Source organism: Mastomys coucha, unplaced genomic scaffold (assembly GCF_008632895.1).
Source record: "Mastomys coucha isolate ucsf_1 unplaced genomic scaffold, UCSF_Mcou_1 pScaffold1, whole genome shotgun sequence".
Lineage (NCBI taxonomy): Eukaryota > Metazoa > Chordata > Mammalia > Rodentia > Muridae > Mastomys > Mastomys coucha.
The window spans coordinates 53,741,269-53,761,736 of record NW_022196891.1 but is presented as its reverse complement, the minus strand read 5'-3'; the positions used below and the strand labels follow the sequence as shown (position 1 = coordinate 53,761,736).

Sequence of the window (20,468 nt, the reverse complement as noted above, 5' to 3'; positions counted from 1 at the left end):
CATCAACCTGTCTGTCGTCCCTGCTCCCTTTGCTCTCGTGGACGGATCTCAGCCAACAATCCAGGAGGGCAGGGACAGTCACTAGCTAGCACATCCCTGTAATCACAGTATGACTTATTAGCAGAGAGATCTAATCAGACAGGTGGAAGACTATGACTTATCCTATCAAAAGAACACAAAACATAGCCCTCAGAACCAAGGGGCTCTTCCAAAAGGATGGAGCTCAACAGGAGGGCACTTGAACAAATGTTGTCTCCAAGGCAAGCTCTCTGCATCTCTACTGGAAGGTAGGAACATAAACACCCTCTTCCTATTCTCTATCAAAATTTCAGACTCCCAGAAAGCATGCAGATGTCCAGTATCAACCACTTTGTACGGTTTAGTAGACTGATTGGTTCTTTTCAGACCTGAGAAAGGAGAGAAACTTCCAAAACCCCAAGTTCCCAGATAGCCAAGGGCCAGCCTTGCAAGCAGCTTTCTCTAAGGCTGTTTGTCTATGTGACCTTTTTTTTTTTTTTTGGTCTAACTAAGGTCTTCCTTTTGGAAATAACATGGGAGTTTTGTTATGGTTTTTAGTGACCCTTATTTTCTGTCCAAAAAGAAATAACAAGCACAGTCGTAGAATGATTGTTAAGTGTGCTTGAGGTCTTAAGTTCAATCCCCAGTACCACCACAAAACAAAACAAAACTCAAAATTTAACACTATTTACCGCCATTTTAAACTACAATTTCCTTTATATGTAATATGAAATTATAACATTTCCTATCTACAACAAAGCAGAAAATCTTTAATAATTTAAGATGGTAAAAATTTAATCTTTACTTATTAGGAGAGACATCATTTGACATAATTTAGTAAATACCATCTACATCAAAAAAGTAAAGACTGCTGATTGTACTTTTTAAAGAACAAAAAGGTGTGCCTCATTTCCAGATTTCTACTTATTGCTGTTGACATGTGCATTTACAAATTACAGACTAACACCGCAGGAGTGCTAGTCCTTTATAAATCACCACCTAAGAATGAGGTGGAAAGCCTTCCTTCTTGAAGGAAATTAAATTCATGGCATTTTCAAGGAATAGAAATTAAACTTATGACATTTTTAAGGAACAGAATATTACCTTGCAGTCTTCCTCCACACTCTTTTCAATAGTTACCAATGCCTTGGACTCCAAGAGTCACAAGAATACTTCATTTGAATAAAAAGATCTGAGGGGACTGTGGAAGATGACTTAACAGTTAAGAGCACTTGATGGCCTGAGTTCAGTTCCCAGCACACATTTTGTGGCTCACAATTGCTTGTATGTCCAGCTCCAGGGGATCTGACACATTCTCTAAGGGCACACACACATAATATATACACAGACACAGACAGACAGACAGACAGACACACATAAATCTAAAAGGAGAATAGAGCTAAGCTATCAGATCTGACTGAGTACGAAGTTCAAAATCCCAGCACTTGGGAATGCATAGGAAGGCGGACCTGCACAAATTCCAGGCCAACCTGAGTGACAGTCACTTTCAACTCAGCCTAAGCTACAGAGATGAGAAAGTAGGGACAAAGGCAGGCAGGCAGGCAAGACATGGTGGCACCTACCTATAACACCAGCACTTAGGAGATGGAAGGAGGACCATCAGAACTTCAAGGTCACCTTTGGCTACATAGCAAGTTCAAAATCAAAGCCAGCCTGGGTCCCATGAGACCCCGTCTCAATAATAATAATAATAATAATAATAATAATAATAATGATGATGATGATGATGATGATGAGGAGGAGGAGGAGGAGGAGGAAGAGGAAGAGGAGAAGGAAGAGGAGGAAGAAGAAGAGGAAGAGGAGGAGGAGGAAGAGGAGGAGGAAAAAGAGGAAGAAGAGGAGGAGAAGGAAGAGAAGGAGGAAGAGGAAGAAGAGGAAGAGAAGGAGGAGGAGAAGGAAGAGGAAGAGGAAGAAGAAAAGGAAGAGAAGGAGGAGGAGAAGGAAGAAGAGGAGGAGGAAGAGAAGGAGGAGTCGTAGTAGTAACAATAACAACAGATAATAGAAAATAGGTTTTCGTTATTATATCAAATCAAGTGGCTCTGACTCCCAGTCCATCAGTCACTGAGCTGTACTCTGAAATGACTGCTGAAATGTTCACTGCTTTGCCTCTGTAACCACTTCTGTCACTGAGCTCTGCTCCTTAATAAACTGCGCTCAGCAGAACAGAGGACACAGCTTTCAAGAAAAATGTGACCTGAGGGGGGACAGAAATAATAAAAAATTTTAAAGGAAAGTATTAATATTTGTGTACGGGGTATTGGGAGGGGGCTCTAAGGTCATTATGGTAGCTCAAGCCTATAACCCCAATAGTTCTGAGCTGAAACAAAATGCAGGCTCAAGTACAAGGCTAGCCTGACTATATTATGAAACTGTCTCAAAACAGGTCAATGAACACTTTCTCCTTCACCTGAGAACTCCAGTTTAAGATGGGCGGTGGTGGCGCACGCCTTTAATCCCAGCATTTGGGAGGCAGAATCAGGCAGATTTCTGAGTTCGAGGCCAGCCTGGTCTACAGAGTGAGTTCCAGGACAGCCAGGGCTATACAGAGAAACCCTGCCTTGGAAAAACAAACAAACAAACAAACAAACAAAACCAAAAACTCTAGTTTAGAAGATTTATAATTAACAAAGTGAATAAAACATTTACCCAAAAATTAAACTTACTCTTTATTTCACTTTGGTTGTTCAATACCAATGAGCTTTAAAGGCTGGCCTCCAAGGACACAAGGCTAGGGGGCTTGTTTCAGTCTTTGTTTACATTCTCTCTATGATGTAATGAAAAGTAGGACTGGAGAGATGGCTCAGTGGTTAAGAGCACCGACCACTCTTCTGAAGGTCCTGGGTTCAATTCCCAGCAACCACATGGTGGCTCACAACCATCCATAACGAGATCTGACTATCTCTTCTGGAGTGTCTGAAGACAGCTACAGTGTACTTACATATAATAAATAAATCTTTAAAAAAAAAAAAAAGAAAAGAAAAGTACTTTGCTAGAGAAAGAGTAGCAAATGCCTGTGGGGCTTTTCCCTAGTTTGGAAATCCCTCTGCCCTTCCTACCTTCAGAGCTGAAGACCCAACCCAGGGCCCAGCAAACTCTACCACTGAACTAAACCCCTAAACCCTAAAATATCTGAATTTTATTTTTGAAAAATCCAAGAAAATGGTTTCACTCTTCTGTTGACTCTATCCCTTTAAAATTCAGTAATTAAAAATAAATACAAATGGCCAGGCAGTGGTGGCACATGCCTTTAATCCCAGCACTCAAGAGGAAGAAGCAGGTAAAACTCTGAGTTCAAGTCAGCCTGGTCTATAGAAAGGTGACCCAGGACAGCCAGGGCTACCCAGGGAACCCTGTCTCAATTTAGCTGAGCAATTTAAATTCAGTTCATCTAGATCCTGACCATCATGTTATGCTACATATTGCAAAAGTACAATAAAACAGTGAGATCCTGGTACATAATTAAACAGGCAAATCAACATAACAAGAACAGAAAGACCAGAAACAGACTCAAAAGCACACAGAATGCTGTACAGGTTGTGCATGCTTACTCCAAAACAAATGCTCCTAAATTTGAAATGACTCAATATCACAAATGCTTCTTAAAAAGAAAGCAAGTTTCAGATTTTGGATCACTTCAGATTTCAGAATTTTAGATTCGGGTTATTCAACCTGCAGAGTCTAAAGAAGCTATTCAAAGCCTAAAAGCCCTAAGTCTGAAACACTTCTAATAGCACCATGTTATGTTGTTGGATAAGGATATTCACTGTATTCACAAAATGGCAGATAAAAAGTATTCAATGGTGGTTGTATTGAAATCCTTATACCCTTTCTGCTAGCAATTCCAACTCCACATAGATAATCCAGAGCTGTAGCATCAGGTGTCTAAAGTGACAGTCCACATTTTTCACTGAAGCACTGTATACAACCGAATAATTAAAATTCAACCATACAATGGGATGACATATATCCTTTAAGAAAGGGGGGGAGGTGGTAATTTAAGAGATGAGTCGGGCCGGGCGGTGGTGGCGCACGCCTTTAGTCCCAGCACTTGGGAGGCAGAGGCAGGTGGATTTCTGAGTTTGAGGCCAGTCTGGTCTACAGAGTGAGTTCCAGGACAGCCAGGACTACACAGAGAGACCCTGTCTCGAAAAACAAAAACAAAAAAAGAGATGGTTTGGTTGGTAAAGGCAGACTGGGGGAGGGTCTCAGTGGCTAGCCAGCCTAACCTAGCAGGCAAGCCTCAGGTCCCAGTGAGACCTGTTTCCTAAAGAACACCACAAAGGCTGACCTCAGAGCTCCACACAAAAAAGGAATCAAGCATGATTCACACAACTGAGAAGCTGAGGTAGAGTATCATCATAATCTGAGGTCAGACTAGGATATGATGAGAGATCCTGTCTCAGAAAAGAAAAAGCAGAAGAGAGAGCTCATGGGGAAGGAGTTTGCCACCACGGGCCTGGCAACCTGAGCCTGGCAACCTGAGCCATAGTTAGCTTTAAGTTGTCAATGTAGCACACCTTGACTGAGGAACTGCCTCCATGGGACTGGCCTGTGGGCGTGTCTAGGAGGCATTTTCTTCATTACTAATTGATGAAACAGGTTCCAGCCCACTGTGAGTGGTACAACCCCCCACCACCCCCGCAGGTCAGTCTGTACTGGATAAGAAGGGAGCTGAAAGAAACTAGAACCAAGCCAGTAAGTAAACAGCATCCCTCCATGGTCTCCATTCCAGTTCCTGCCTCAAGTTCTTGTCCTAGCTTTCCCTGATGATGGACAGAAACCTGTAAGCCAAACATCCTTTCCTTCCCCAAGTTGTTTTTGGTTAGTGTTTCATCACAACATAAAGAACACCACATAAAGGAAGAAGACAGCCAACTCCACACATTCACTGGACACACACATCATGCACACACTAATAATAAATCACTGATGTGGAAGAATCAACCAATATAAATTAAAGGTAGTGGGTAGGAGATAAATAGAAAAACAGTGTATATGCTCCCACTAGTCTAAAGTGAAGGGAGAAGGGGACACAACACAAGTGAGATATCTCAAGAGAAAGGCACTTACCACCAAGCCTGATAACCTCTGTTGGATCTCTGGAATCCACTTAGAAGGAGAGAACCCACCCCCTCAAGTTATTGAGACTGACCTCCACCATGGCATACACATACCCTCAAATTTACATATTTACTTACACAACAAGTAAATAAATACAGAAGTTTTATAAATAAATAATAAAACAGAGCCAGGTGGTGGTGGTGCACGCCTTTAATCCCAGCACTTGGGAGGCAGAGGCAGGCGGATTTCTGAGTTCGAGGCCAGCCTGGTCTACAGAGTGAGTACCAGGATACCCAGGGCTACACAGAGAGACCCTGTCTTGGAAAAACAAACAAACAAACAAACAAACAAACAAAAAACCAGAGGATAGTGGCTATATATGCATATATAAATACACATTTGTGTGTGTGAATATAATGTGCTACCACATTAACACAGCTGGAAGAAGAGTGCAGAAATACCAAGACTTGCCATACCTTCTGAATTCAAATGGTTGAAATCACCAGCCTTACAATAAATAAATCACTTACAGCTTAAAAGAAATACCGGGGCTGGAGAGATGGCTCAGTGGTTAAGAGCACTGACTGCTCTTCCGATGGTCCTGAGTTCAAATCCCAGCAACCACATGGTGGCTTACAACCATCCATAAAGAGATCTGACACCCTCTTCTGGTGTGTCTGAAGACAGCTACACTGTACTTACATACAATAATAAATAAATCTTTAAAAAAGAAAGAAAGAAAGAAATACCAAGCCCTTCAGCAGTAGGAATAAATGCCAAAAGAATGCTTTAAGAGTTATGATAAAGAAGAGCCAAGCAGCCATTATACCCTACAGACAAGCCAAAACTAGAAAGCCAGCTGGAGGAAAAGTACACCAGACGATGCACAGAGCAAAGACACCAAAGCCCTGGAAAGGCAAGCACGCCGGCTCCAGGTTCCCAGCAGGCTCTGCCCACTGGAGTGATCCCTGCCCTATACGCACCACAATTCCCCAGCACCTCTGTGCTTAGCTCCACTGGCTCTCCATTTCTTTTCTAGATTAGTTACACAAGAAAAGTGTTTTTAGGATCATTTTAAAATATGCTTTGTCCCTTTTGGGAGGGAGGGAGGGGAAGCAGGGTCTCCTATTACTAAGTATGGCCTTGCATTCACTAACCTTAAACTCTTGATCATCCTGCCTCTACCTCCCAAGTGCTAGTACCATCTTTGTAAGAGAGCAATAACTGATTTCCCTAAGTGAACTGCTAAACAAACACATCCAATCAGAAAGTTGGTTTTGGGTTTGTGTGTATGTATGTGTGTGTACAGACTTAGGTATGCATTCAGAAACATGAAAATTAAGCCAAGGCACAGAATATTTCTAAATATGATACAATATGTTAATATCTCAAAATCATCTCAGCCTTAGCAATTTTCAGACTGTTTTTAAAAATGCATTTTGGAGCTGGGCAGTAGTGGCACACGCCTTTATTAGCCAGCACTTGGGAGGCAGAGGCAGGTGGATTTCTGAGTTCCAGGCCAACCTGGTCTACAGAATGAGTTCCAGGACAGCCAGAGCTACACAGAGAAACCCTGTCTGGAAAAACCAAAAAATAAAAAAAAGCATTTTGGAGAAATGGAGAGATGGCTCAGTGGCTGTGATCACTGACTGCTTTTCTAGAGGTCCTGAGTTCAATTCTCAGCAACCACATGGTGACTTACAACCATCTGTAATGGGATCCAATGCCCTCTTTTGGCATGTCTAAGAGAGCAACAATGCACTCATATACATAAACTAAATAAATAAATATTTTTTAAAAATGCATTTTGGAGTTACCTAATGTGTTTCAACCAAAAAACCCAAACCAGACAAACATAAAACGATAGAAAAGGAACAGGAAAAGCAGAACTCTAAGTAGCCTGGGTAGAACACTTGCCTGGTACATGAGAGGCCCTAGACTCCATCCCAGTGCTACACGCCCACAAATAAAATAACTGTAATTTGTCAAAAGTTCAAGTACTAACAACTATTGCCTTCTGAGTATTTAGCATGTACCACGCACCCTGGGAATTTTACACATAACAATTTATTTCTTACAACAACTTTGTCAGGCAGGTACTCCCAACACTATTATTTTATTGATGAGGGAAAAAATAAGACACACAGAGAAAAATAACTTCCCTACACACAAGTGACTTCTAAAGTGTCTTAAAGTTCTAAATTTGTTTATACTTAAGTCAAGCTACCAAAATCATTAATTTAATCGAGGATCTTAAACTCACCCAGTCTAACACAAAGTCTGTGCTATTAGCAGCATGCCTTACAAATGGTACAGCCAGATGTGATGGCACACGGTTTTAGGACTGGCACTTGGGAAGGGGTGAAGGCATGTACGTCTCTGTGAGTTCGAGACCAGCCTATCTATATAGCAAGCTCCAGGCCAGCCAGAACTACACAGTGAGACGTTGTCTAAAAAAAAAAAAAAAACAAATAGTTTACACCTTTATGCTGTAATTGCAAGGATCCACCAAGAAAACCCAAAAGCATCAAGAACATAAGTATAGACTGTACGTAATGGTGCAGGTCTCTAATCCCAACACTCAAGAGGCACAGGAGAGATGGATTAGGAGTTCAAGGCCAGTTTTGGGTATACAGTGAGGTCTAGAGAGATCACTTAGTCAATGAAGTGCCTGCCAAGCAAGCATGAAGACCTGAGTTCTGACTCCAGCATCCATATAAAAGTCAGACCAGGCAGCACGCATGTGTAACCAAGCACTAGGAAGACAGAAACAGAAGGATTCCTAAGATTTGCTGTCCAGCAAGTCTAGTCAACTTTTGAGACTTTGTCTCAAAAAATAATGAGGAGTAGAGGTTTGGCCCAATGTTAAAACACTTGTCTAGAAAGCACACATATGCAATATGCATGCACATGCACACTCCTGTGCGCACACACACACACACACACACACACACACCAAAAACTAGATAAATGCATGCAAAAGCAAACAACAATGAAAAAAAAACTTAAAAAAAAATCTGTTTAAAGTTAGAAAAGTCACTTTGTTAATAAGCATGTCACTTGTCACCACCCCTTCCTTCACTGGGGACTGAATGTGGGTCTTCACACCTGCTAAGCAAGAGCTCTACTGTCAGCCCAAAAGGCCTCAGTGGCTGTGCTGCTTGAAAATTCATTCTGCAGCCCAGATACGTCTTAAACTTTGGCTTCTTCTGCCTAAGCCTCCAGAGCTGAGGGGATTACAGGTCTCTACCACCTATTTTTAATCCCAAATTACTTAAAAGAAACATTATCTCCTGATAGTAATTATATATGCTTGTTTTATTAATAGTTATTTTATATCTAAAAACATGAGACTAAAATCGTGAAACACCCTTTCTTCAAACTAGTATCAAATGAACTAATCCATTCACCTTTAATAAATGATATGCCATAACCCCCTTCTGTATTATGATAAGGCTTTGGAACATAGAGAAAACTGTGCACATATACTATCTCCTAGGACGTCAGAGAACTAAAGTATACAAACAATGTAAACATCAGGCTGTTTGGGGCTGGGAGCATAGCTCTGCTGCAGCTGCTAGACGCCATTCCTACACCAACTCCACACAGCCAGGTGTGCTTGCAAACTAGTGAGGAGGAGGAAGCTCAGGGCCACTCTCAGTGACACGCTGAGTTCCAGGCTGGCCAGGGCTACAGGAAAGTCTGTCTAAAGAGGGGGTGTGGGCTGGGGAGTCAAGCCAACAGCCGGAAACAATCTCTAAGTGAAACATCCTTGTGTGTGAAACCAGAGGATATACACCTCCAAGCGTTTCTCTTGCTGGTCTGCCTTTTGTTACAATGATAAAGAGTAAGAAGAGCGACTTCCACCGCATCTAGTAACAGGCTGTCAGCTCTCAGGCATCAGTCTGTCTGTCTGTACATCAACTTTATCAAAATCACAATTCTTAAGGTGTCTTCCAGTTCTAACCCTTTATACCTCTAAGAACCAAAATCACAATTTTTCCTTAAGAACAACCAATAACCTTCATATATATACTGCCTGCTCTTAGGAAAAAGGAAAACAAACCAGAGGGAAATGTAGGAAACCAGAGATTTAAAGCAATGACCCAACAACAAGCTCTATAACTCTAGTCAGAGTTTAAGAAAGCATCTTATGGCTGCTAGGACAGCTCATTAGGTAAAAGTGCTTGCTGCCAAGTCCCAACCTGGTTCAATACCTGGGATGAAAGAGCAGCTGTCCGGGCGGTGGTGGCGCACGCCTTTAGTCCCAGCACTTGGGAGGCAGAGGCAGGTGGATTTCTGAGTTCGAGGCCAGCCTGGTCTACAGAGTGAGTTCCAGGACAGCCATGGCTACACAGAGAAACCCAGAGAAAGAAAAAGAAAGAGCAGCTGTCCTCTGACCTACACACATGCATCATGGTGCATGTGCTAACCCCAAAATAAGCAAATCAGCATAAAAATAATAAATGTTGGTTGGCTGACTACTGGTCTCCCAAGCTTTAAAAAGGCATGGTGGCACATGCCTTTAATCCCAGAACTCAGGAGGCAAAAGCAGGTGAATCTGGAGTTTGAAGACAGAGGGGGACAGAGTTTGGTTTAGAGGGAGTTCCAGGACAGCTGGGGCTACACAGACAACCCTGTCTGGGGGCAGGAGGGAGGGCGGGGGGAGCATAGTAACTACAGATATATGAGAAAAAATAAGTTTGAAAGAACAATTTGAAAGTTGCTACAAAAGACGGCAAAGCCCTCCCCAACTCACTGAGCCTCCTGACCTGCTCACAGAGGCAGGCTGACTGCAGCTAGACATTTCTGGTGAGTGTTCTCAGCAACGGGGACTGTATATCCAGAGACATCCAGCAATATCTAGACACATTTCAGATGCTACAATTGGAAGCAGAGTGCTACTGACAATTATTTGGTACAGAAAAGGAGGCTACACACCCTATATACCGATTCAGCCTCCACTACAATCTACCCTTTAGTTCAAAATATTACATAAGTTGAAAGACTCTTAACAGCTATTGTCATCACAGTGACAGTCCTGGAACTTAAAAGCTGAGACCAAGAAATCAGCATTATATGGACTGTCCTATTCATCAGAGCTAAAAAATAGTAAGTGTAATATGAACTGAATTAGAAAGGAGAATAAAATGAGCAAACAGAAGCCAAAACAGGAAACAAAAAAATAAATACTAGCTGTGAGCTTTTAGCAGCCCTCCACTTCCTGTTTCTGGACAGGCCTTGCTGCATTCCTGTCCTTGAGTTCTCTACCTGGCCAGTGAGCTTTCTATGGACTGCTTCAGCTGACCTCTGTTTCTTATACCTAGAGTCCTACCTACACACAGCACCCACAGCAACCACTAACGGAATAGAAGCAGCAAGTTCTCAGAGTATGGAAGAAATGAGTGCAAACAAATCAGCCAAGAATTTGAGAAAATTTACTAACTGAAAAAACAATCGTGAAGACATCAATGTGAGTAAATGTATAATGTAAAGTCATAAAAGAAAAGGCAAGTACTGTGGAGAGCAGAGAAATAATCAACATGTCCTAAACTTGAAAGACAATAAACTCCAAAACTGCTACGTATAAAGATTCCTCCTTAAGACAAACTCTTCCCACACATACCATATCAAACCTTTATGATTAAGACAAAGAATTTTATAGAATAAAAATGAAAAGCTGAGACAAAAATATAACTCAGTGGTAGTGCACTTGCCTAGCATGCATGAGGCATTTCCAGCACCAAATAAATTCCACATACTGCCAAAAGGAACAAGAAATAAGCAGGGAATGTTGGCTCACGCCTATAATCCCAGGACAGAGGCAGGAGGATTGTTCAAAGTTCACCACCAGCCTGAGCTACTCAGTGAGACCCTGAAGTCTGAAGACAGCTACAGTGTACTTACATATAATAAATAAATCTTTAAAAAAAAAAAAAAAAAAAAAAAAAAAAAAAAAGCCTTGAAATAATTAGGTCAAAGAACTTATAAAAGTATTAGAACTTTTCTAAATAACAAAGCCAAATATAGGACATAATAAAAATTTTAATGAAACAGATGATAAAGATAGAATTTTGTAAAGTTTTACTTGAAGACTTAAAAAGGCAAGCATGGTTGCTCACTCTGGAAGCCAAGGTAGGAGGGCTGGCTAGAGTTCAAGGCCACCCTGGACTACATAATGAGCTCCAGGCCAGCTAGGGCTACAAAGTAGGATTGTTTCAAATGTATATGGTAAAATATAGTTAAGCTAAAAATAGGCCAACTGTGGTGGGAGGAGCATAGTAAGAAAATAAAGGCAGATTTAAAATACATTTTTTAAACCACCACCAACTACAAAGAACACTCAGTTTGTTCAAAGCACCTCCACTGACTATAAATTATGTACTATAATATGACAGGTATCATATGATCTCAGACAAATAGCTGAGGTGCCTGTTTAACATATCAAAGCAGGCCTGGCCTCCAGGTTCTCCCAGCATCCCTCAGTCCCTACCATTACAGGGTTTCTACCCTGAACTTTTCATCCCAGAGCCTGGGCTACTATTCTTCCTCCAGAGGCTCTTCTATAGAATACAGATATTTTCATTACCTGCCCTTTTTATACTTCTGGGCTGCTGCACCTGGTCCCCCTTGCCCCACAAGGCCCATCTCAAAATAATGTCCGCTCTGGACTCATCTCTGACTCTGGCTATGCTCTCCCACATACCTATAATAAACTCTCAACTCCACCATCCCTAGGAGCAGTCATGGCCTCTCCTTTTAATTTATTTTTTTCATTCAACTATCTGTACAATGAAGATACACACATATATACATATATACATACATACATACATACATACATACATATGAAAATGTCAGGGTGAAAACTATTTGTTTGCTAACTAAAACATTAATTTAAAGAAAAAAACAGTGGTTGCCTTTTGTGTGCCCACAGATCTGGGCTAGAGAGAGGCTCAGTGGTTAAGAGCCCTTGCAAAAGACTCACTTCAATACCCAGCACCCACATGGTGGCTCACACCTATCTGTTATGCCAGTGCCCTCTTTTGGCCACTGTGGGCACTGCACACATGTGTGGGACATATGTGCAGCAACACACCCATATACATAAAACTAATTAAATCTTTTTTTTTTTAACTGTCAAATAAACCTTTAACTTTTTTTTTCTATATATAGCTCTAGCTGTCCTGGAACTCCCTGTATAGACCAAGCTGGCCTCTGCCTCCCTAATATTAGGATTAAAAATGTTGCCACCACGCCCAACTATTTACTACTACATAAGCTCCTCCACATTTGTTTTCTACATTTAGGTGTCATTGTACAGTAAATATAATCTTTACATCAATCAATGAGCTACTATTACAAAAAGCTTCAGGGATCAGCCTTTTTACAAATAAGAACACATGGACGATATAAACAATATATTGTTAATTTTCATAGAAAATTTTCTTAGTAATTACCTGGAACCACAAAATACTAAGTGGCAATCTTGGATTTTAACTAGTAGTATTTTTTTAGTTTGTTATAATTATCATAAAGAAAGTGTGGATTGAGGCTGGAGAGATGGCTCAGTGGTTAAGAGCACTGACTGCTCTTCCAGAGGTCTTGAGTTCAAATCCCAACAACCACATGGTGGCTCACAGCCATCTGTAATGGGATCTGATGCCCTCTACTGGTGTGCCTGAAGACAGTTACAGTGTACTCATTCATATACATAAATAAATCTTTTTTAAAAAGTGTGGATTATGAAAATATATGTATACCCTATTTATTAAGCTACAGAGCAATACCTTTGACCTTGACAACTGAAAGATTTCTGAAGCAGTCCTCTCCTAAGACAGCAAACCAGAGAATACAAATGGCCTGAGCGCGCTGAGCTCTGTGTTATGCTGATCACAACCCACAGTTGCAGAGCTCACTGTGGAGAACCCAAAGAATCCCCACTCACTCAGCACCTTCACAAGCAGCACATGAATGAGAGCCCGATGCAGGTACTGTTTCTTTAAGGAATCCAGACTAAATCTGGGATACTATTATATTAAGTGTGTATTCATCCATGCTTTTATATGATTGGATGTTTGACTGAAAGCAATATTGAAACAGTGTTCTATTTTGTATGGTATTCTCAAAGTATGCATGTAACCCCAAAAGGCAGTTGCTAAAAAAGAATTATTGCGCAAAATATCTCACTTTCATACACAAAAATTTTTAACATTTAAAAATAAAAAAATGTAAAGATCTGTGGTTGGGTCTAGAGAGATAGCTAGGTAGGTGGTGATGAATAAATGCTGCTCCTGAAGAACACCTGAGTTTGGCGTCCACCAGATGGCCTGTAGTACCTGTAACTCCAACTCCAAGGGGTTCTAAGTGTCTGACCTCTACAGACACCCGTGCTAATGTTCACATACCTTCGCAAGACACTTCCACATAATTATAAATGATAAAAATAAATCTTTTCACTGGGCATGGTGGTACCTTCCTCTAACTCCAGAATATGTATGTGATTTAAATGAACATTGTAGCCAGGGACAAAAGGACCTGCTCAGATGGAAACCAGACCAGGGCAGTATAACTTCTGAAATGAAGATGTTCTCTAACAATGATCTGAGCATCAACAGTTTTGAAAAGCAGTTCTGTCTAAATTATACCTAAAAATTCTCTTAAGAGTCATTAACATGTACAATTAGTAAGTCTAGTCTACACTAATATAGAAAGAGAGGAGATGCTCTGGGCTGGCGAGATCACTCCACAGCTAGAAGTTCTTACAGCACATGCCTGATAGATTATCCAGAAACAAAAAGGTTCTTATAAATTACATAATGTACTAGTAATCTAGAGAGAATACTGTAGGCAGCGATTACAAATTCTAATACAAGGTCATTGGAGTACTTTAATTTTATATTCTAATGTCATAAGATGATACCCCTCCTCCACATATTTACATTTATGTTCAAGACAAAATGACCTTCTCTATCTGGATATTCTGTTATCAAGGAAAAAATAACTCCCTAGTTTTCTTATTTGTTCTAGTCTTCTTTTTTGATGTATGTGTGTGCATGTGTAGGAGGGTGAGTTCACCACATGGGCCCATATGGAGACCAGAGACTGACATAAGGATGTCTTTCTCAATTTTCTTCTACCTTATTTTTGGAGATAGAGTCTTTCAGTGAACTGTCAGCTTACTGTTTCAGTCAGTGAGCCCCTAAGATTCAACTACCCTAGTCATCTCCCTAGCCCTCACCTATAAAACTGTATCAAGTACATTTGTTACTTATCAGATATGCTGTCATTTTTAAATCTTTTAAACTGATACTATTATAGAAGTATATAAAAGGAAGAATATGTATGTGATTTAAATGAACACTGTACCCACCCAAGAACACCTACTCAGTTCAGGTTCTAATAAAGAATGCAAAGTATGTTGGTCTGAATTTGAATCTTTGGTCCCCAGTTGGTGAAATTGCTTGAGAAGGATTAGAGGATGTGTGGTCTTCTTAAAGAAGGTATGTCACTGGAGGCAGATAGAGTCATTTTCAATGTCTCTCTGCCTAATGGTTGTAGGCAGAGATGTGAGCTCTCAGCTGTCTCTTCTGTTCAGTAGTTCTGAACCGTTTATCCAGCATGGTCCACTACTAGTAGAGGGTCTGAGTAGTGAGTATTTTACATTCTTCCACACTCACAGCTTTCAATCCTCCTGCCTCAGCCACCTGAGTGCTGGATTACAGGCACATACTACTGTGCCCAGAGAAATATATATGTAGATACAGAGATAAAGATAAGAGATTTTTTTTTCTGGCCTACCTGGTGAGCTGCCTGCCTGCTAGTGATATAGAGTGAATTCTTATCTTAAAAAAAAAAAACAAAAGTTTAATTCTAATAACAATTAATGACCACTACCAGGTATGATAGCACCTACAATTTAGAGGTGGAGGTACACTAGAGAGTTCAAGACCAGTCTACAAGTCCCATGTGGTACTTCTGTACCACATCTGTAATCTCAGGATTTGGGAAATGGAGGCAGGGAAATTGGGAATTCAAGGCTCTCTTCAGTTATCAAGTTTCAGACTACCCTGGGCTACAGGAGACTGGGTCTTAAATAAACAATACCAGCCTGAGCTACATAAAAACTGTTTCAATAATCATAAGTGGTTGCTATATCAGATCACATTATCTTTCTAAAATGTCACTTCACTTTGGGGTATCCACAAGTTATTCTGTAAAGACTTAAAAATGTACTACAGACACAGAAGAGAAAAATTACAATTATTCAAAATAGTGAGTTTAAGGAAAAAATGTTATTATTCACAACTTCATAATTTGAGGTTAATTTTCATTATAATTTTCAGAAAGCAGGTAAGAAGCAACACTGACTTGAAATCTTTTAACTGTTGAAAGGTAAACTAGATACTAATGGCAGATGGAGCAGCAAGGCATGGTACACACCTCTAAAGACTGACAGAAGCTCAAGGCTAGGCAAGGATACACTGCAATATTCTGTCTCAAAACAAACAACAAAAAAGACAAGTATACATTCAACACTAGATTATTAGCACACAACATCTGCTCACCAATAAAGTAACAACTAAAAAACTAGCAAGTTATACAGCACCTCATTCTTTCGTACCAAAAAATGGTCTAACTAGAAGGAATTTCATTCCTTCTAATTACATTTCTAAAAACATTTCTGGCAATGCAAATTATTGTAACTGCTTACTCATATTAACAATGAAAAATTGCCATTCTTGGCTAAAGAAAAAAAAATCACAAACTCTGATAAACTTTCTAAAATACATAAAATATGTAACTTACATTAAAATCTATATATGTAGAGTAAGTAAGACAATTCAACAAGTAAAAGCAATGGCTGTGCAACCCTGATGACATGAATTCAATTCCAGGAACCCAGGACAAAAGAGTGAGAACTCACAAAAACTGTTCCCTGATCTCCATGCATACCTGCACTCAAACATGTATACACACATACCGCCCACACGAGTATATATACATATACACAATAATAATAATAAAATTTAAAATATAAATCTACACATAAACTCAGGGACCTATCACACTTTTAAGATTTATTTTTATTTTGTGTGGTGTGTGTTTGTGTGTGTGTGTGTTCTAGAAGATGCTGGAGGAAGTCAGAAGGCAGCAGATCCCCTGGAGCTGGAGTTAAGCAGTCATGAGCCACCCAGCTTGAGTCTTAGTAACCAGACTCAGGTCCTCTGCAAGAGCAGCAGGCTCTCAAGTACTCAGCCACCTGTCCAGTTCCACAGCAGACCCTTTAGTTACGGACTTATACGCTAAGAATTCAATACACTCAAGACAGTGATTTTTTTTCCAGTTTTTTGAGACAGAGCCTTGCTACATGGGCTTTGTTGGTCAGCTACTCACTACATATCCCCAGGCTAACCTCAAATACACAGCAATCCATCTGCCTCAGCTTTCCCAGGCTGGGATTATGGGATGCAGTAGCGATTTATACTTCCATGATCTAGACTATTTTTCACAATCATGCCAAGTGTGTACTTGTAGACCAGGCTGGCCTCAAATTCAGAGAGCGTCTAAGCCACAGGTGTCTGTTTTGAAAACAGTATAGGAGGCTAAAGGCAGGACTTTTGACAGTGTGGGCAAGCGCCTGACCACTGAGCCACCACCTCCCTAGTCCTTTTGAGAGTTTGTCTCCTTAGGTACAAGCAAAAATGTCTTCACATTTCTAACCCCAGCCTCCCCAGGTTACCCTTTGTGGGTTACTACTGTTAGAAACGTGGTAGATTTTGAATCGAATGGATATATTATCTAAATTAATTCAAAAGTTGTTCCTTGTGCTGGACGCCTGGGCTCAGTGGGAAAGTACCTGTCTAGCTTATATGAGGCCCTCAGTTTCATCCCCTGGACCACCTCTCCCCCCCAACTAAAAAGTATTTACTATATTTCTTCCAGTGTTTATTAATTCTTTTTATACTAGTCTTTGGCTACCATATTCACATCCTATCCATCAGCTTTTAACTTTTAAGTATGTCGATAAAATCATTATTATCCCAGTTGCCCAGGTTGAAAACCTTCATGTTAATTTTAACACATCCTCATTTTTTATAATTAGAATAATACTGGTGAAAACAGATAAGACCAAGTGACCTCAAAGAGACCCTTCTGTCCTTGTCTCCCAGGTGCTGATATTAAAGTTGTGTACTACTATTATACTTGGCACAAACTGAATTCATATGTGCAAGAGTGCTGTTAACCAATATTCTGAAACCAGTGAGAACCTGGGTTCAGTTACCAGCATCCACATAGCAGCTCATAACCATCAGATACAGGAAGAGACCTGATGTCCTCCTTCTTGCCTCTACAGCACCAGGTATACATATGGTACACAGATGTACATGTAGCAAAACACACATACACGTAAAATTAAACTTTGCTTTTACAAATTAAAAAAGGAGAAGGGAAACAAATTCTGTTTATTCCTAAGTCCAAATGCAGAACTCAACACAACTCACTCATTAGCCCCAAGTCCTGGGATCATGTCTTTGCATGATATCGTCACTTCCTTTGAAACTCCCTTCCCCGTGACTAGTCTACACTTCTCCGTCCCTTTCCCCGAGCTATGTGCAGTGGGACAGCTTATCCTTCACTTTGCTCCTGTATGTATTATCAGTGAAACTAGCTTACTACCTCTACTAGCCGGTTCTTTCTACAGATGTTACATTACATCTGCATCACCAGCCTCTCAGGTCTTAGGGTGGCTTGTGATATTTTTCCCCTCCTCTATTCTGCCCTCCTCTACAACAATGCTCTGAAAAATGGTCAACAACACTACAGATGAACAAAAGAATCTACTTGGCATCAAAGGGGGAAAATATTCATTCATTCTTCTCTTTCTTCTTCTTTTTTTTTGGCTGCTGGGGCTTGAACTCAGGCCTCAGACATGCTGTGTACACTGTCACTAGTTTATAGGGCTCTAAATTTACCTCATGGCATCCTTTCTTATATTCTATTTCTGACTGTTAATGACATTATTTGTTGATTATTATTAGCTTGTATATATTAATAAAGACACAAATTAATAGAGTATGTGTTCAAAATTTGTATTTATTAAGAGTTTAGGTACTTGCCCCCAAGCCTGATAAAGAGTTTAATACCTGGGACTCACATGGTGGAAGGAGAGAAATGATTCCCCAAGTTGTCTCCTGACCTCTGAATACATGGGTGTGTGCACACACACATATACACAAAATAAATATAATTTAAAATAGTTTAGAAACAGACCTTCTGAAGAATATGAGACTGAGTAAGTCCCAGGCTACATGGAGCACATATGCATATATGTATACACCAATTCGGTTCAAAGAAAAACTCATGTTCGTACCCACATAGAAGCCCTCACCATGGCCACCCATCTACAGCCCTGCCAGCCATCTCAGAATCCTGTGTCCTACTCTGATAGGCAGAACAGGGTGGTTTGGCAAAGCCTTTCTTTTTTAGTTTGGAGAAAATACTCTTGTTGAAAGTAAAGAGATACCGAAAAGGGTTTCACAGCTCACTATTCTGACACTGCTCACCGCCTGATTAATAAAGCACCTACCGAATATGCCACCGTAATCTCTTATAAAGATTCAGTACCTACTTCCCAATTCCTCGGGGCACGACTCGTCATTAACAACCGGTTTATCCTCCCACCTCCTGAACCTGAGCTCATACCTGCCTTCATCCTTCCCTCCCTGGGGATACCATCCACTGTTCCACAGTCGTCCCGTCCTGTCCCAGGACAGCAAGACAGTCACGCCTGGGTCCCTGAGACCCCCGTTCCTTCTCGCCGCCGCCGCCCCCAGACGCTGCCAGCCAGCCTGGAGAGCCTAGCCGGGCGGGGGGAGGGGTGTGCCTCGCCTCCCGTGACTGGCCCAGATGGCAGGCGATTCCGCCCCCACTCGCGGGCACCCCTCCAGCCCTCGACCCCCCGAAGGCTGCCCGTCCGCCCCGCACCTCGCCCCGACTCCACCCCACCCCCGGCCTCCCTCACGCCCTCCGCCGGCTCCGGACACACTCACCGTGCTGGGTGAAGACGTTGAAGCCGGCGTCTGCGGTACGCCCCGCCGGGTCCCGCCTGCGGCCCGAGGGCCTGGCTGCGCTGCTGCCCCGGATCCCGCGCGGCTGAGGCTGCTGGAGCCCCGGAGCCTCCCCGACGCGGCCCACCTGCTGCCCCATCCCGCCGCTCGCGTACTCCCGCGCCCCCGCCGACCCCGGCTCACATTCCTCCTCTGCTCCGGCCTCGGAGCTCCCGGCGCCGCTCCGGCCTCTCAGACCCAAGCCCAGGCCCTCTGGGCCGGGGTTGCCGGCGGCTCCGCACGCGGACTCCTCAGAGCCGCTGCCGCGCCGGCGCGCTGCCTCCCAGCGACTCACAGGCTCTCCTTCTCCCTCCCCCTCCGGCGGCTCCTCACCCCAGCCGCCGCCGCCATCTTTAAACCACCGAGCACAGGGCGAGCGTGGGACAGAGCGTCTCCCGCCCCCCCTCTCGCCCAGGCACCTCCGCTACTCGGTGGGCGGAGCTCCGTGTGGCCCCGCCCCGCGCCGCGCCCCGCTGGGTGGAAGCCGGGGCCCACCTCGCGGAAGCTTTCGAGGGTTCTCGAGTGCTTTACCCACGACCTTTACCCACTTTGGGCTCCACACACTGCCCCTCTTGGAGGACTTGTGGGAGCCCAGCCTTTCCTGTCCCACCTCCACCTGTCAAATCACAGGAAGCTGAGAACCCAGCACGTGCGCAGCTCAGCGCCAACAACCGAGGCTCGTGATCCCTGTGCTTCGCTGCCATTCAATTGAGGAGCCCTTCACACACACTTAGCATCAGGCCCTAGAGTGAATTTGAAATAGTACAAAATTCACGACGAGATGGTAAAGCGTGGGGTTGACTTGATTCGGTGAATTATTTCTTGATGTGCACTTTGCCTTCTTATTGGCAAAGCCGTTGTAGCTCAATTCCTCAACCGTGGATTTCTCTTGAATTCTTCCACCATCTACCTAACCGCATGTGTTTCTGTTTACTTTAAAATGCCTGACTGTAAAGCTAGTCTTCCCACAGATGTGTTTTCCTCCACCGCCACCCCCACCCCCGTACGTGTCAAGCCCTCCTTTGTTGACAAGGAAGAGATAATCACTTTGACCTTGTTTCTGAGTCAGAACTTACTCACCTTTTACCTTCAGGAGTCTAAATAGAGAAACAGGCAGAAGAGAAGTTGTTTTTATAGTCGTGCACCCTGTGTGCAATTGTCTCTGCCATCCCACCCCATTATGTGTTCTTTTAATGTTTAGCCAGTTGTTTTTTCAATTCTCAAAGATGATGCTTCTTTCCCCGCTATTCCTTTTTC

The 20,468-nt window shown here is 42.2% G+C and overlaps 1 protein-coding gene across 8 annotated transcripts in view; it reads right to left on the bottom strand.

The window, feature by feature from the left end:
• Window positions 1-19,610, bottom strand: part of Abl2 (ABL proto-oncogene 2, non-receptor tyrosine kinase) — a 96,004-nt gene extending 76,394 nt beyond the window's left edge. For 3 of the 8 annotated variants that reach the window (XM_031385775.1, XM_031385745.1, XM_031385765.1), the window contains exon 1: window positions 19,155-19,609. In XM_031385775.1, coding sequence (XP_031241635.1) covers window positions 19,155-19,311 — 157 coding nt within the window. In that variant the 5' untranslated portion in view covers window positions 19,312-19,609. Of the gene's footprint in view, window positions 1-7; window positions 29-19,154 lie in introns of those variants that run through there. The other 5 variants (XM_031385737.1, XM_031385756.1, XM_031385784.1 and 2 more) reach the window with 3 other exon arrangements.
• Between the last annotated feature and the right edge of the window lie 858 nt (window positions 19,611-20,468).